Here is a 15,781-nt window from a genome sequence, read left to right as displayed (position 1 = left end):
GGCTGGAGAGGACCAGAGGGTAGTTCTGTAGCTTGGAATTGTGAAAATACTCTATGGGGACTTATTACCTTGTCATTAAAGAGGAGTGCAGAAAGAATTAAATTACAGACATGTGTTGTTAGTATAATGTGAATTAAAGGTGTGTTGGTGAGGTGATCTGATGACTTTTTGGTAATCATGATGTTTAATTAAAATGCTGAGGAAAGTGTTTGAGATCCTGATGTGTCCTTTTCTTGTATTTGTAGATCCACATCATAGATTTTGACGATGAGAATAACATTATAAATAAAAATGTCCTCCTGCATCAAGCGGGTGAAATCTGGCACATTAGTGCCAGCCCTGCAGATAAAGGTGTGCTGGCAACCTGCTACAGTAAAAGTGAGTATGGCTTTCGCTAGACACTTGTGCATACCAGCTGGATGTATCCCCTAACATTGATTTTATATTGCTAATGGATTGGTGTGTGGTTTACAAGCTTTGACCACCAATAACCAGAGCAGCTGTGCTAGTGCAGGTAGGTGTTTGTAGAACTTATAAGTCTGAGATCCTCAGGGTCCAAACTGGGGTCACAGCTGTTCAGGAGCATTGTACCCCCACATCAGGAGTGCACCATGCCGAAGGCTCCTGAGGGGGACACAGGTGTCCTGACACAGCCATACCACTCCAGAGGACAGCAGGAATTTGCCCCCTTCCCCCGCTCTACGTGCATGGTGATGAGCAGAGCCCAGGACTGCCTTCCAGGCCTTTTTGATAGCAGCTGTGCCAGCCAGCACAGGTGAGTCCTGTGTCCTTGCACCCAAGCAGACTGCCTCCATCAGCCTCCGGCTCTCCAGGCTCCAGGACTCACATGTTCATCTTTGTCAAATGTCTGAGACTGAATGGGCCCTACGTTTTCCTTAATTCTTGTTCTGTTGCAGTCAGTGACTACTTTCTAAATTCTGGCCTCCCATTAGCCCTTTTACTGTTTGTAAGGTCTTTTCACCTTGTAGACTCTGATCAAGCTGAGACCCGTCTGTCCTGGCTCAATCTGTGCATGCAGGGAGTGTTGGGCAGATGCAGATTGTCACAGCTGATTCTCCAGGGCTCACTACTGCCCTGGAGCCTTCTGAGCCACTGCCTATTCTTAGGTGGGGAGAGTCGTTCCTGAGCCTGGCTGTGGGAGGTTGTGTGCACAACCAACTCTTAGGACTTTTCCTTTGTGGATAAAAGTCGAACAGCTTTATGTTTTCTTCTCGGTAATTTCCTAAGAAAGATGCACTGCTGTGAAGCAAAGGGAGGGATGTTTCCAGAGTGGACAGTGTCCCGACAGTGCTGTGCAGACTGACTGGTGGACACAGGGGTGAGGGTGCCAAGTGATGGGGGGGCCCTGCACATGCCAGTGAAAGGGGAGCCTCGGGTCTTCATTTCATCTGTGTCTGAAAGAGCGTATTGCTACGAGGCCTTGAGGCGGGAGAGCTTCACCCGCGGCCTCTGCCTTTGCAGCTGCTGGGACTTGAACTTGCCCCCTCCTCAGTTTATCTCTCGTTCAAATGTGCTTTCAGTGGATCTTAACCTTCCTTATGGGTCTTGCTCCCCAGGTCCAGATTCTTTTCTCACACAACGCTTTCTTACAGTTCATGGAAAGAGGCATATGCTTCAGATGAACTTTTTAAAAAGCATTTACTTTGCTGCTGCAATTTTTTAAAAAAATATTTTTCCAAATTAGAGTGAGTGAATATGTGTGTTTGTGTGTGTGTGGTGTGCTTATACTATCATGGGTGTTACAGTTTAGATGTGAGGTGTCCCCCAAAAGTTCACATGTGAGACAATGCAGGATTTGGAGGAGAAATGTTTGGGTCATAGCCTTAACTGGGCCAGTGAATTAAACCCTGATGGGATTAGCTGGGTGGTGACTGGAGGCCTGTGGGATGTGGCTAGAGGAAGTGACTCACTGGAGAGTGGTTATGGGGTATATAGTTTGTGTCTGGCAAGTGGAGATTGGTCTCTGCTTACTGATCTCCATGCCATCCTTTTATGGACTAAGACCTCTGAAATCTGAGCTCTCAAATGACCTTTTGCCTCCTCTATAATTGTGCTGGTCAGATCCTTTTAGTCACAGCAGTGAAAAACCTGACTAAAACAATGGGTGAGAAGTGCCTGCCTCTGCTCACTCTGTCCTGTTGGTGTGCATGTGCCTGCCTGCCTGCCTGCCTGCCTGCCTGCCTGTGGGCTGTGATCTCTTTGCTTGTACTGTCCTTGCTGACACCCACGTGGGGGTGGCCTCATGGTCAGCAGAGGGCACCAGCAGCCTGGCTCTGTATCCTCCTCTCCTCCGACCCTCCACAGGGTCCCTTCCTGTGTGTCAGTGTCCCCGTCCTGCCTGGTGCTCAGTCACCACAGGCCATTCCTACAGCTTTCCCCCCTCCTTCTCGTGGTGTTTCTGTGTTCTCACAGATGTTGAGGCGGATGCTTACAGGACAGCATTTTGCAGAGTTGGACTGACTCTTTGTGTTTGGCTGTGGCGATGCATCTTAGGGTGTCCACTGGAGACTTCTGTGGGCTTTCATAGAGAAATTACTGCCCAAGCCAGAACACAGTAATTCACCGAGGGGACACTGGAGCCAGGGGAACTGAAGCACCTGAGAGGTTAGAGCCTGATCAGTAATGTGGGGATCTAACTGGCACCCAGGATGATTGGAGCCTGGTGGGTAGTCCTGGAGACTAGTACCCAGGACGGTTATAGCCTGGTGGGCCATTCTGGAGGCAGCAGCACCTGGGACTGGGGACAGCAGCACCCAGGATGGGTAGAGCCAGGTGGGCCATCCTGGGGATTGACAGGCACCCGATTTGATCATCAGTGGTGCCATGTGTGATCTTCAGGCATTAACCTCAGTGCCCCCAGGTGGAAGTGGTCCTTATAGAGGCCATGTTTAGACTTAGAGGTCTGAGTCCAAGGAATCGAAGCCAACACATGAACCCTGCATGGCTTCTTTCATCAGCTTGAGCCTCTGGCTCCCACACATCTGACTTCTCGCTGCTTTCCCTCCTGTTCAAATGTTGCAAGCTCTTCTTTACCCTTAGAAATATAGGAGGTATTTCTATGTAGCTCAGTGGCAGAGTGCTTGCCTATCATGCCTGGGGCCCTGGGTTCATTTCCCACTGCAGGAGGACAAAAAAGGAAAAAGAGATACAGGCGCTTTATGTGCAGAATGTAAAAAGGAGTTGAATATATGGAGATGGAGAATAGACAGCGGTGACAACGGGGGTGGCGAGTCGAGGTCAGAGGATAATCAGTGGCAAATGTCTAGAGATCTGCTGTTGGATGGGAGGATTTGGAAATACTGTAACATTCAGGATTTTTGCTCAATGAGTAGATAACATTTGTGCCTGCAACACATTAAATAATGGGAATTACATGAAATGATGTTAATTTGTTTCACTGTAGCAACCATTGACATCCCCGAGTACATATATATGTATGTCTTAAGTAAGGATGATAAAACTCATAAGAATAAAAAAAGATGGTGCAGCCATCGTCTCCTCCTGAATGCCTGCCCCTCTCTGCTAGCCACAGATGGGGACTCGCCTTGTTGCTGTCTTATTGCTACTGTGTGGTACTTTCTGCCAGTGTGTGTATCTTCATGTGTAATGTCCAAGGTCCTCTGTCTCTTCCTATCCACGGATACCTCCAGGGGGCTGGACTAGTGTCATCTCTCCTTGTGCCTCAGGGCCTTGGTCATGGAGGTCCTATGGTTTAGGCCTCTCCTTTGGAAGTCTCCTTCAGCCAGGGCAGTGCCCTCTGTCTCCGCAATGCAGCCCACCTTGGATGATACTTCACATGCAACAAAAGAGCTACTCGGAAATAGTTACAGATCAAATTGCTACTTTAAACGATGTTGCAATAATTATCTTGTGAGATTTAAGAAAATACAGAGAGTCATTCTTGGGAACAAGGATGTTGAGGCACACTGTGTGAACCAGTAGGAAGAAAGGAGAGAAAATGAGGCTGCACAGCTGGATTCATCTCTGTCTGAGCCCCAAGGGAAGAGGACATCCTGAAATGAGGTGACACGGGTGTCCTGAAACACTCCAAACTTTTCTTTATCTGGCTTTCCCCGTTACATGCCAGATGCATTTAATGATTTCCACGTCTCATGGAGGTATCTTACAAATTTTGCCAAAATGAGCTGAAAAACTTAACAAGAGAAACCAAACATACAACAGTTTGGTTATTTCCCCAAACTTCTGTCATTTCCTCAACTAGTCACTGGGGCCTGAGGAAGGGAGTCCAGGAAGTGGCTGGGGGAGTGGGGGGCGGTTGGAAAACCTGGATTCTGCTGTTCCCTCTGCTCTTTACGACTCTGTACTTGGGCCAGATGAGTAACTTGGTTTCCATCTGCAGAGTTGGTACAAACATCCTTACTAATAAGGAAGTAATAAGGACCATGCAGGCTATTTTGAACAGACTTTGTCCTTGTGTTAGTGCACTGTGGAGGGACAGGCGCTGGACATCAGTCCTGATGAGGTGTAGGGTGTCTCAAGGATACTGCATACTCGTTGAACGCATCTGTATTCAGGAGAGGTTAGAAGTGAGCAGCCAGGCCCCTGAGCCAGGGAGCACCGTAGGAGCCGCAGTGTGTGGGCTCAGAGCTCAGAAGAAGCATTGCCAGCACCAGGTCACCTGTGTTCACCTCTGTCTATGCTGGCTCCTGCGAAAGTGGGAGGAGCTCCTAAGCTGGGGCACAGAGCCCCCAGGGCACTGATAGTGCCACCAGCCAGTGAGGAGGTGGGCTGCAACCACAGCTCAACGTGGAATATCTTGCTGTGGTGTCATTTTTGTTTGATTTTAAGTAATGAAAGCATTACTCAAAGCCTAAAATGCATGTAGATATGTTACGAGGAAGAGCCCAGAATCCACAGGAATCTTGTGAGTAAAACACAAATCTCACCGAGGATCCCTTCACATCCTGCGCTCAGATCCTGCTGTGTGGACTCTCACAGCTCATGGGGAGGAGGCACTTTCTCTTTCCTTCCTCCGGTTGGCTGCAGCAGAATGGGACAGCAGGTTGTTCTCCGGGAGCTGTAAGCGCTAGCAGCAAGGTTTGTGATGAAAAGGCCTTTACCTTCCTTGTTTCCTTGCAAATGCAGAGGACCAGTGCTGACTGTGTACTCCACCCTCCCTCTTGGTCAGCCTCTCCAAATCGGGGACAGTGGGTGAACCAGGGTGATGGCCCGGCTGTTCTCGGCAGCCTGACCCTTGCAGTAGCCTGGCATAGCAGCCTCTGTCAGTTTTCTCTGCTGGTACGGTTGGTTCATGTTTCCTTGGGACGCAGAGAAGGGCTGTTGGGATGTGTTGAGGGAGTACTGCTTATGGTGGAAGAGGAGACCCCTGATGGGCCATTTGCATCTGGACTGGAGACTGGGACCGAATTCCTGAGCACTGTTCTCTGGGCCACCCAAAGGGGGGGCTCTTGTGGTTGGCTCCTTCCTTGTAGGGCCTGGGAGGTGCTCCTCTTTCATCCATTGCACCTCCTAGAAGGCAGGAAGCTCTTCAACGAAGGAGCCTCCCAGGTTGGCCTGATGAAGGCAGGTTCCTGGCACTCGAAACAGTGCTAGAGCAGGAGCAGGGGGCCAGCAGAAGTCTGCCCTTTGCCCGCACCTTCTGAGTGGACTTGTGTACGTGAGAACAGGGGCCCAGATGTCTGCACCATACCATCTCCAGGTGGGACTCCCTTGTCTACCGGAGTCAGGGTTGTTCTAATGGAGGTCATTTCAGGTCCAGGGGGACACAAAAGGAGCTGGCTCTAGAATCTAGGAGTGGTTATAGACTGCTTCATAGACAAATAGTGCCTGGAGCAGTGTGGGGGTGGTCAGCTCTCAGTGTTGCAGTGTGTGAGCGAGTGAACAGCCAACAGTGAGTGGGCCAGGGCATCTGGGAACTTGGCCTGTGTATAGAGCAGAAGGTCTACTCTGAGTTTATAATCCAGAAAAGAAGTCTTAAATGGGCAGGCAGCTGTGAGGATGTTGGGTCTGGGTGTGGCTGTGCGCTGAAGAACCTCAGCCTGATGACAGGGTCCAAGGAAGAACCTTTGAAACATGCAGAAAGACTCCGCATCCACTCTAGTACGTTCTCTCCATCCTGCTGCTGCTGCTTAAGGAGGTGGCAGAACTAGAGCAGATCTCAGGACCAGCTACTGGGATTCCTGCGCACCTCAGGCACCTGCTGCATCTCCCTCTCAGATGGTAGTGATCTGTTCTAGAGGCAGCAAACCATAAGGGTCAGGGCCTGGGCAGAGGGCTGGACACTGCACCTGGCTCCATGTCTGCATATGTAACCTCTGCCAGGTTTTGAGGTGGGTTGCTTTCTGTCTGTGAGCTTTGATTCCCATAAAATGGGAAGGGTTATGTCTGCCTTGAGTACTTTAGAGTTCTTGGATCACAGGAAGCCCATCACATGTGATGCTTTGAGGACCATGGTGTGTGTATTATAGTTCTAGTTTGTGATTTCTTAATTCATTTTAATCGATGTCCGTGGGTGTTGTGCCTGACTCCCGTCAGCGTGCTGCTCCCTGTTGACAGGTTGGCAGACCTTCCCAGCTCCAGGCCTCAGAACTGTCTGCGCCACACGCAGTTCCTCACACAGGTTGAGTCACTAGACCCAGCAAAACGAAGAGGCAGATCTGTCCTAAGCCCAGTTCTTCAGGGGAGAAGCCATTTGAGGGGAGGTGACTTGCCCTGGTGTGCTAGAGCGAGGCCCCTTCAGACCTGTGCTGCCGTAGAGATGCCCCAGCATTGAGTCCCGCCGCTCGTGGTCCCCAAGCCCCACACGTGGCACCTGCTCCATTGGAGTCGACTCTGAGCTTCTCGCTCTGAAGGAGGCTGTTGAGGGGAGCCTGTCTCAGAGGCCTCAGGCGGTGCCCGGGCTCCACAGATAGTGGCTGAGAAGTGTTGCCTGAAGCTGGCCATGCAGCCCACTCCCAGTGCCACCATGTTGGGCCCTGATGGGAAGTCGGGTACCATCGGGGCGAGAGTCCTTCTCATCAGGCCGTTGGTGCTCCCCTCAGAGGCCCCATCCCAGACTGGGTGGCTCTGGTCTGATGGGGCACCATTTCTCTAAAACTTTTTTTTTTTTTTTTTTAAGATAGGAGAGAGAGAGAGAGATTTTTTTTTAATATTTATTTTTCAGTTTTCGGTGGACACAACATTTTTATTTTTATGTGGTGCTGAGGATTGAACCCAGTGCCCTGCGCATGCCAGGCTAGTGAGTTACCGCTTGAGCCACATCCCCAGCCCCTCCCTAAAACTTTTAACGACAGGCTTTCTGATGGGCCTCTATGGAATGCTTGCCATTACAGAATGAAATTTTACCATATGCATCATTCTGAGAGATTTTATTTATCATTTTCAGAGGTTAGGTTTTCATTAAAACAAAGAAAGAAACTGTGATATAAATGAGCTTATCTGCCAATTTGTGGATCCCCAGAAAGAGCCAGAGGTCTTTTGTGGGCTTTTGTGTCTGTGTTTTGATAACACTTGCTGCACCTAGTTTATATGTCTTTATGGCAGCAGCGATGACTTGCATTTGAACTAATGAAAATGATTAGAGCCAGATGATCCTGTTCCACCAGCTGCAGAGAGAGGAGAAGCTGACCCTCGAGGCCCACTGTGTGCCACTGTCCTGAGCCCTTTGGTGAGCACTTACTCACTGAGTTCCCGTTTTACTTATGGAAAAACTGAGCACAGTAGGGCTAGGGTACTTTCTCCAAGTACGTGTCTGGCAGTAGGGGACCTCTGGTTCCAGGCTGACCTCTTGACTGTGCCTTGCAGCCTCAGGACAGCAGGAGGCCGGTAGATGAGGGGAGGAGCTCTTGGCCTCTCCCAGGGCTTGTACCTAGAGCACATCCACAGGCAGTGCTGAATCACAACTGTGGGGTTCAGACTTAGGGCAGTTAGGGTTTTATCTCTGGTTTGCTAGAAATGGATACTATAATTTTGACATTTAAAATTTCTAGGTTCCCCTTTTTGTCATCTGTAACTAAGGAAGGTCAATCTTGTATGTTACTCAGCTTTTAGTTGCTGGGGCAAAATACCTGAGAAAAACTATTTCGAGGAGGAAAGGTTTATTTTGGCTTAGGGATTCAGAGGTTGCTGTCCAAGGTCAGCTGGCTCCATTGCTTTGGACCTGAGGTGAGCAGAAGGGGTGGTAGAGCAAACCATTTGGCAGCCAGGAAGGAGGGGAGCGGGAACGAGGTCCAGTTCCCAGCAGCACGGCCCCACAGACTCACTCCTTCCAGCTAGTTCCTGCCTCCCACCGTTTCTCCCACTCCCAGTAGTTCATCAGCTGGAATCCGATGGATTAGTCACTGATGAGGTCAGAGCCCTCATGGGCCGATCACTTCCCAATGCCACACTCTGAACACTGTTGAGGGGACCCAGCTTTTAATAGGAGTTTTACTGGGAATGTTCTGGATCCAAGCCATGGCTCTCCAGTGATGACCCGTTTCTGTTTCTTGCTTTAGATATTCTTCATCATCCACATTTTAAAAAATGTTTTGAGGGTCTCTTGTGATGAAGCATAGCCATGGATGTTCAGGACTGAGAGATGAGGGCCACAGGGCCCGACTGAGAGGTGGCCAGCAGTGAGCCTGGCCAGTTGGATTGAACATGGTGCCAGGACCCTTGTGCTGGGAATAGTATGAAATCTGCCAGGCCCAATGCCAGGGTGCTGCAGTAGGCAAAGGGGCACTGTCATACACCCCAGGGAAGAGGCTTCCAGATCCCACCTTGGCCCTTGCAGCACAAAGTGCTGCCCAGAACTGGGTCTTTGGACATCTTTGGCAAGTGAGAATTACAGCTCACTCTGGGGATACAGTGCTGTTAGGTGCTTAGTTTTTAAGAACAGCCAGAGACTTTGGAGTTGTGAAATAAGGGTCAGGTAATGTGGCCTTGGAGGGTTTACCTCCTAGGAAGGAAGTGTTTGGCTGTGGCTTGGGTACCTCTTGTTGCTGAGCCTGGGATCTTCTCAAGAGGGTCCCTAGAGCAGCGTTGGAGGAGCTCTCATGGTTTCAGGCCCCCTTAGTTTTCCAGGGTGCTGTATGTTCACCTGTGGAATGAAGGTGCTAGGCTGGGTGGTCCCTGAGATTCCTCTGGGGTGAGATGCCAAGTTCCCCGATGGTAGCAGCAGCTGCACCCATGGGTCATGATACAGCTGCTTCTGTCAGAGCCACAGTTTCCCATTGATCTCAGCACCACATTAGAAGAAAATTGCATTTTCCAATTTAAATGATTGCTTTGTGAAAATAAGCCAAGAGAAGAAGTGGGTTTTTCCAGGAAAAGAATCTCTTAAGGCTCCTCTTTGTGAAACCAGAATTCTGAGATGAAACAACTGAGAGTGCTTTGAAAGAGTGGAGTGTGTGACAGGCAGGAGAACATGAGAGTCCATGGGGACATCGTCAAGGGGTATGCTAATTAAACATGCGCCCAGAGGAGTTTGCTGCCTGCAGCTCCTGTTGTGTATTTCTGAAGCTCGCTGGCTTCCTGTCTCTGGTTAGAGTTTCTTAATATTGTCTGTGCAGACATTCAAGGATTGAATGCAGGATTTCTTTGTTTCAGGGTGCAGGTGCTTAGCTGGGAAAGGTGAGTTAATTTTTCTCAAGATCCCAGGCTAAAAAGTACCACTTGAAAGATGAAAGGAATGGCGCTTAGTGCTGCAGAGCTGTCATTTTGGAGCTTCAAGGATCTCTTCATAGGCCATGGGCTCCCCACTGTCCCAAGGTTCTGTTGACACTGGCAAGAACCCCTTATGTAAAAGCATTTTGACTGCCACCCTAGCCTTAATTTGCACACTGTATCACATGAAATATGATTTGAAATCACACACTGTGTTTTCCATTGTAAGTTCAAAACCACCTTGTGTAGCTTAATGATGGGAACACATTCTGAGAACTGTGCCGCTGTGTGGACATTATAGCATGTGCTTGCTTACACCAGAGATTCGTCACGGGCAGCCCGGCACCCCGCAGAACGTCTTGGAGCATGTGTCCACACCCTGAGATGCCTTACGGGGCAGCCCGGCACCCTGCAGTGGCGTTGGGATGTCAGTGGAGGAACGTGTGCACACGTGCCAGGAGGTGCATTGCAGGCGGCCCGTTACCTGTGAAGGTCATGGAGTGTGTTGCACCCTCCCTGAGATGCCTCTTACAGGAGATGGGACTTTGGTTCTAAAGGCGAGATTTTAAAAGTCTGCACAGGAAGTACACAAACAGTAGCACAGAAATTCCTCACTGTTCCAAGTGTTATGCACTGCACTTCATGTGACGGAGTAGTGGCTGTGTTTACACCAGTGTCTGCACATGCATGTGAGCAGTGTGTGGTGTGTGACTTCTGATGGCTCATGGGCACTAGGTGTTAGGGACTGCTCCTTCCTTTCTGATCCTAAGGGACCAGCATCACGCCTGCAGTCTGGCCTTGACAGAATCATTACTGGCATGAGTGTATTCTGTCTGCTTTGGCTTTTCTGAAAATGAGAAGTAACAGATTGAGTGACCCATCTTTGGAACAGCTGTTTGCTGACCATATTGTCCGTTTGAGGCATGTGCACAGTGGCCTCCTGCAAGCTTGGGGATTGAAGTGTACCATGTGGCAGAATATTTTGAACACCAGGCAATTCTGAGTGCCAGGGATGTACCTGAGCACTGTTGAGTTCAAAGAGTTTGTCTGTGGACGGGGAGGAATGACCCACAAGAGTTCATTTGGTGGGGCTAGGGATATAGCTCAGTTGGCAGAGTGCCTGCCTGGCATGCACAAGGCCCTGGGTTCAATTCCCAGCACCAAAAAAAAAAAAAAAAAAAGAATTAAAAAGAAAGAGTTCAGATGGCAAGGCACACCTACCTTCTCCTCTCCTAGTGCAGCCCTCTCGTGGCGGTGGAGTGTGGCTCCGGAGCAGAGGGACAGTCTTGGGCTGGCTTCTTTTCTTGAGTCTGGCTCCTGTTCCTCATGCTCTAGAACAAGCCTCTTTAGATTCCAGTGGCATCATCTCTCCGTCCTCACTGACTTTCTGTAGCACCTCCAGATTAAGTACCAGCTGGGGTATGACCCACGTGCCATGCACTGCTTCTTCCAGATCACCAGTGAAGACGTTTAACAAGGCCTGGTCCCCAGTGTGCCTCATTTATTGTCATTCCTCCAAGTATTCGACCACTGGGGATGCTTAGACAAAACCCAGACCGAATGAACTTTTCCAGTGACACTGTGAGAAGCACTGTGCCAGCCTCTTCCCACAATGCCTGTGGGTCATGCTGAGCCCTTCCACAGCCTGGCACCGTGCTCTCTACCCTTGGCTCTTGCCTCTCCCCATGCATTCTTGGAGATGCAGGGTCGGGGCAGTTAGGGGCCTGGATTTGCAGGACCAGGACCTGGCATTGAGAAGGTGGGCCTCAAGGCAGCTCCTTGCCTAAAGTGCTGCTTGCCCTTTTCCACAGAGGATCTTCTTGGCGCCCCAGCAGAACACCATGGGTGGGGCTAAAGCAACAGAGGTCCTTTCCTGGTGTTCTGGAGGCTGAGGTTCCTAGAGCAAGGTCTGGCAGGACGTTTCCCCTGCACTGTCTCTCCTTGGCCTTCCTCTGTGCGCTCCTTAGGCTGCTTGCTTGTTATGACACAGGTCAGGGTCTCACTCTTATGAACTCATTAGACTGCCCTTAAGGTCCTATCTCCATATTTGGTCACATTGGGAGTTAGGGCTTTAGCATATGAATTGGGGGGGCACAGTTCTGTCTTTAACAGCGAGCCTCCTTTGATCCATTACTTGTGTGGAAGTCTGAGGAGCATCCATTGTCCTGATGAGGTTCTCATAGCAGATGTGAGGCAGCCTGCCTCTCCTGACTCCATGTGTTCCTGATGTTGCCTGAGCCAGCTACGTGGGCAGCACATGTGGCCACAGCTTGCCATGTCCTGCTTCCTTGTTTCTGACTGGAAGTGACACTTTCAAGTCACGGTCTGTTTTCTGGGGCATTCTGAGCTGCTTGCTGTTGGGACCCCGTTGAGCAGGACAAAATGTTGGCGTATGGTCAGGAGTGGCCCAAGTTAGGTGGCTGGCAGGGTGGAGGAGCCTGGCCCACCTGCTTTGTGGTCCTTTACTTAAAGTTATTTCTGTAGTAACCTTTCTGAGAAAACAAACCGTATTCAAAAGCTTCCTTACGAAGTGTAAACTCCAACGAAGACAGAGAGCTTGACGGAAAGTGGAAGAGTGAACCGGGGGCAGCTCTGCTCACAAGCCTGAGGGCTGGACTGCATGTAGGAGCTGTGTGAAGGTCACAGCGTGCCCACACAGAGATGGGAGGACTTTGGGAGGGAACCCAGGGCCATGCACATGCTAGGTGAGCACTCCACCACTGAGCTGAACCCCAGCCCTTTTTATTTTTGGATAGGTTTCCCCAAGTAGCCCAGGCTGGCCTCAAACTTGCAATCCTCCCGCCCGTCTCCCGAGTTGTTGGGATTACAGGTGTGGCCACCACACCTGGTAGGTCCTTGCTCTTGATAAAAACAGGAGACCCTGTAAATGCAGGTAGATGCGGCTGTTGCTGGCAGAGCGTAGCCTCTGTAAACTTTTTTTTTAATAAGTAGAATGCACTCTAAATAGGATAGAGATCTAATATAGTGAACAGATAAGCCAGTAACAGCTGCTCGCCAGTGAGTTTCATGCCCTGTATGTGAGTGTGTCTGTGCTGCACAGACGGCCAAGCAGCGCCCGTGGCCCTGCCATCACTGCACACGTGAGTAATGCCTCGTGCTGCTCCATTATGGCTGATGGCCATGACACAGCCAGGTGATGGGGACTTTCAGCTGCATCCTCACTGACTGGCACACGGTCTGTGGAGGACTGAATCACCATGAGCATGTGAGCACAGTGGTTGAGTTCACAGAATCGGTATTTAAAGTATTTGGACAGCTTAGGAGTCCAGCTTCCCACCCACCCCCACCCCCACCCCCACCCCCACCACCTTTTTTGTAAAATGGCGCTGGTGCTCACCTCAGGTTGTGCCTGCCCTGAGCAGCACAGCATGTGGCCAGTACCTGTTAACAACCGAAGGCTGCACTCTGGTGGCACTTCTGTGTGCTGTGATGGGAGTGGTTTTGCAGGCACACAGTGGGCCAACTACCTTTGCCAGGGCCTGGCCTCAGTGTCTGGGCCAGTGTGGTTTCTCAGCCCCTCAGCATCCAAGGCTTGTGAGTTTTTCCTGTCCCGTTCACTTTACCTGCAAAGTGGGAGAAGACATTTCAGATTCAACACAGAGCTGAAACATGGTTGAAAGTGGTGAGCAGGCACTGACTGGTGGAAGGCAGTGTAGGGAGGCTTCTGGGGCCCTGAGTGGGAACGCAGCAGAGGACACTTGATGGGACAGCGTCAGTTTTTGGAAGCCTCACCCCCTGGGCAAGCACATGGCACCCACCCAGTAAACTCAGTGCTGTGCCATAATCATCGGAAAACTAGTGTGTCTTTAGCCTCCACCAAAGATGTGCTTGGCAAGAGGGACACGCTGTGCCTCAGAGCCCAGCAGAAATGTTGTGCTCGGGGACTCCAGGGACAGGTCAGACAGGCCTGAAGTGGTTCAGGTCACCATGTGAAGAGTGGTCCATATGAGAAACTTTGGAGGGGTCATGAGCCTCATCTTCAGGTCTCGAAGGAGGGGTAGCTGTGTTCTGTGCCCTTGAGTGGGCACATGATAGGGTCAGTCAATGGAAGCCGCAGGCTGGGGGTTTAGGCTGTGCATTGGAGCGCGTGTCCACTCGACTGAGATGCAGCGGCTGCCTCTCAGAAAGCCCCTGTCCCTGAAGGACTCGTACAGATAAGGATGGCCCCAATATTGTGTGGGGGACTCCAGCTCTGTGTCTCTGCAGATTCCATGTCAGGCCTATCTTCTTGTAGAAGGTGCTAGTGAAACGGGAGTTAGTAGGTGAATTCCCTGCTTGTCTCAAGTCTCAACGTTTGTTGAATTAAGTGAATGGAAGAACGAGAAAGAAGCTGTTTGAAGACAATGTCAGATTGCTCCCATACTTGACGTATTTGATTCTCTCCTATGCACCTTAAGTCCTTGACTTCATGGGATTTGTTTGTGGTTGCCCCCCTCCCCACCAAACAACAACAACAACAACACATTGCTCATAATTAATTTCTAAAAGTCCTGTTTTAATGTGAAAGGATTTTACTTCCAGAGTTCCGGGTAGTTAATGTTGCTTTTGCTGTGGTTAGTGACTGACCATGTAGTGTAGCCATGTCGCTGAGCCGGGCCCAAGTGGCCACATTGCTTTCATGTGCAGTAACCATACTGTGGAGAACTTGGGAATTTGGGGTTTCTGCATGAATTTTCTGTCTGATTTCTGAAAGACGAGTCAACACCGAATCTTGCTTAACAATCTATTTAGAACAGACCCTTGTCTGTTCATGGTCCGGCAGGCTGGGTCAAGCGTTCTGCAGATTCCCATGCCCTCTTCAGCTTTCTGTAAATGTTGACATGAAGTTCAGCTGCACACAGTTGCTGAAAGACCACAGAGTTAGTAATGAGTTTGTTTTAAATCATTACGTGTGTTTTTGGAAGCCAAATTAATTTGATAAACACAAGGATAATAAAATTTTGATTTTTCCTCTTGTCCGTCAAATATTAAAATTTTAAGATAGAGACAGATACTTCTACCTATACGCATAGTAGGGCTAAGTCAACAGTAAATGACAGCTTTCCAGGCTCTGCTCAGGCTATCTCAGTGTGCTGTTTCTGGCAATCTTCCGAAAGAAGACATCTGCAAGTATCCCATTTTAGGGGGAAGAAAACGGAGGTTCAGAGAATTTATTTTTTCAGGGTCTTTTAGCTAACATCAGAGTCAAGTTTCCAGGAGAAATCTATTTCCTAGAGATTATTTCCTCTAATGTGTGGAAAACTAGGTTGATTTTATTTATTTGAAAAAAAAAATGATGCTTGTGGGGAAAGAATTGTAAAAGAAATGTATCATTGTACTACTTTAATAGACAAAAATAATTTAAAAATTTTCATATACCAGTGAGACATGTCCTATACAGTGTGCCCTGCAGATTTTACATGTTACATGTGAGTGTACAGCCTTGCTATGAAGCTCAGGCTAGTTTCTATTCTTTAAGTCATCAAGACTCTTAGAGGCCTTCAAGGACCTGCTGTATTTCTGCTCTCTACCAAACCATGAGGAAGGAGGATTTCTTTAGATCCTCAGTGTCTGCTTCCTGCTCTTTAGAAATCTTTTGTAGTCTCCAGGTTCTAGAGGAGAAGACACCACAAACCTGCTTGTTGGCAGCAGCCTTTGATAACCACTGGGATGCTGCTCTGAGCTGGACACTGTGCCGGTCGTGTGCTCCTGGTGTGAAATAGCCTTGCTCCCACAGGAGCCATGAGCTGCTCGTTGGCATGTGTGTGCCTGGTCACTGGGTCTTGAATAAGGCAGTGACTGTCTCCTCTTTTCCCCATAGGAGCTGTGTTGAAGGGTGGAGGGCAGTTTGCTGACCTGTAGATCTGCTGCCGTGGGAAGGGTGCGTCTCCCAGGTCGTTCCTGGCTTTGCTCCTGCATCTCCAGCATGACTCCCCTGTGCATACACAGCAAGGGTGTCATCAGAACAGAAGAGGGGTGGGCACTGCCTGCATTCAGTCCCAGTGGGTGGCTGCACTTAAGTGCCAGTGCTGCCAGTGTCCACTGATTCTGGAGGCACCGGCCATTTGGAGCCCACCCTGTGCAGGATGCTCTAGAGTCCTGGAGGTGAGGTTAGGGTGTCCTCCGTCTCCTA

At 49.7% G+C, this 15,781-nt stretch overlaps 1 protein-coding gene across 6 annotated transcripts in view; it reads left to right on the top strand.

Annotated features, from left to right (window-relative positions):
• Window positions 1-15,781, top strand: part of Eipr1 (EARP complex and GARP complex interacting protein 1) — a 137,714-nt gene that overhangs the window by 19,993 nt on the left and 101,940 nt on the right. For 3 of the 6 annotated variants that reach the window (XM_077791861.1, XM_077791860.1, XM_077791865.1), the window contains exon 3: window positions 246-378. In XM_077791861.1, coding sequence (XP_077647987.1) covers window positions 246-378 — 133 coding nt within the window. The other 3 variants (XM_077791862.1, XM_077791863.1, XM_077791864.1) reach the window with 3 other exon arrangements.

The sequence above is a fragment of the Urocitellus parryii genome, chromosome 12, assembly GCF_045843805.1.
Source record: "Urocitellus parryii isolate mUroPar1 chromosome 12, mUroPar1.hap1, whole genome shotgun sequence".
NCBI lineage: Eukaryota > Metazoa > Chordata > Mammalia > Rodentia > Sciuridae > Urocitellus > Urocitellus parryii.
Note: the sequence above shows the minus strand (reverse complement) of the source record. Positions and strands in the feature narration are given on the sequence as shown.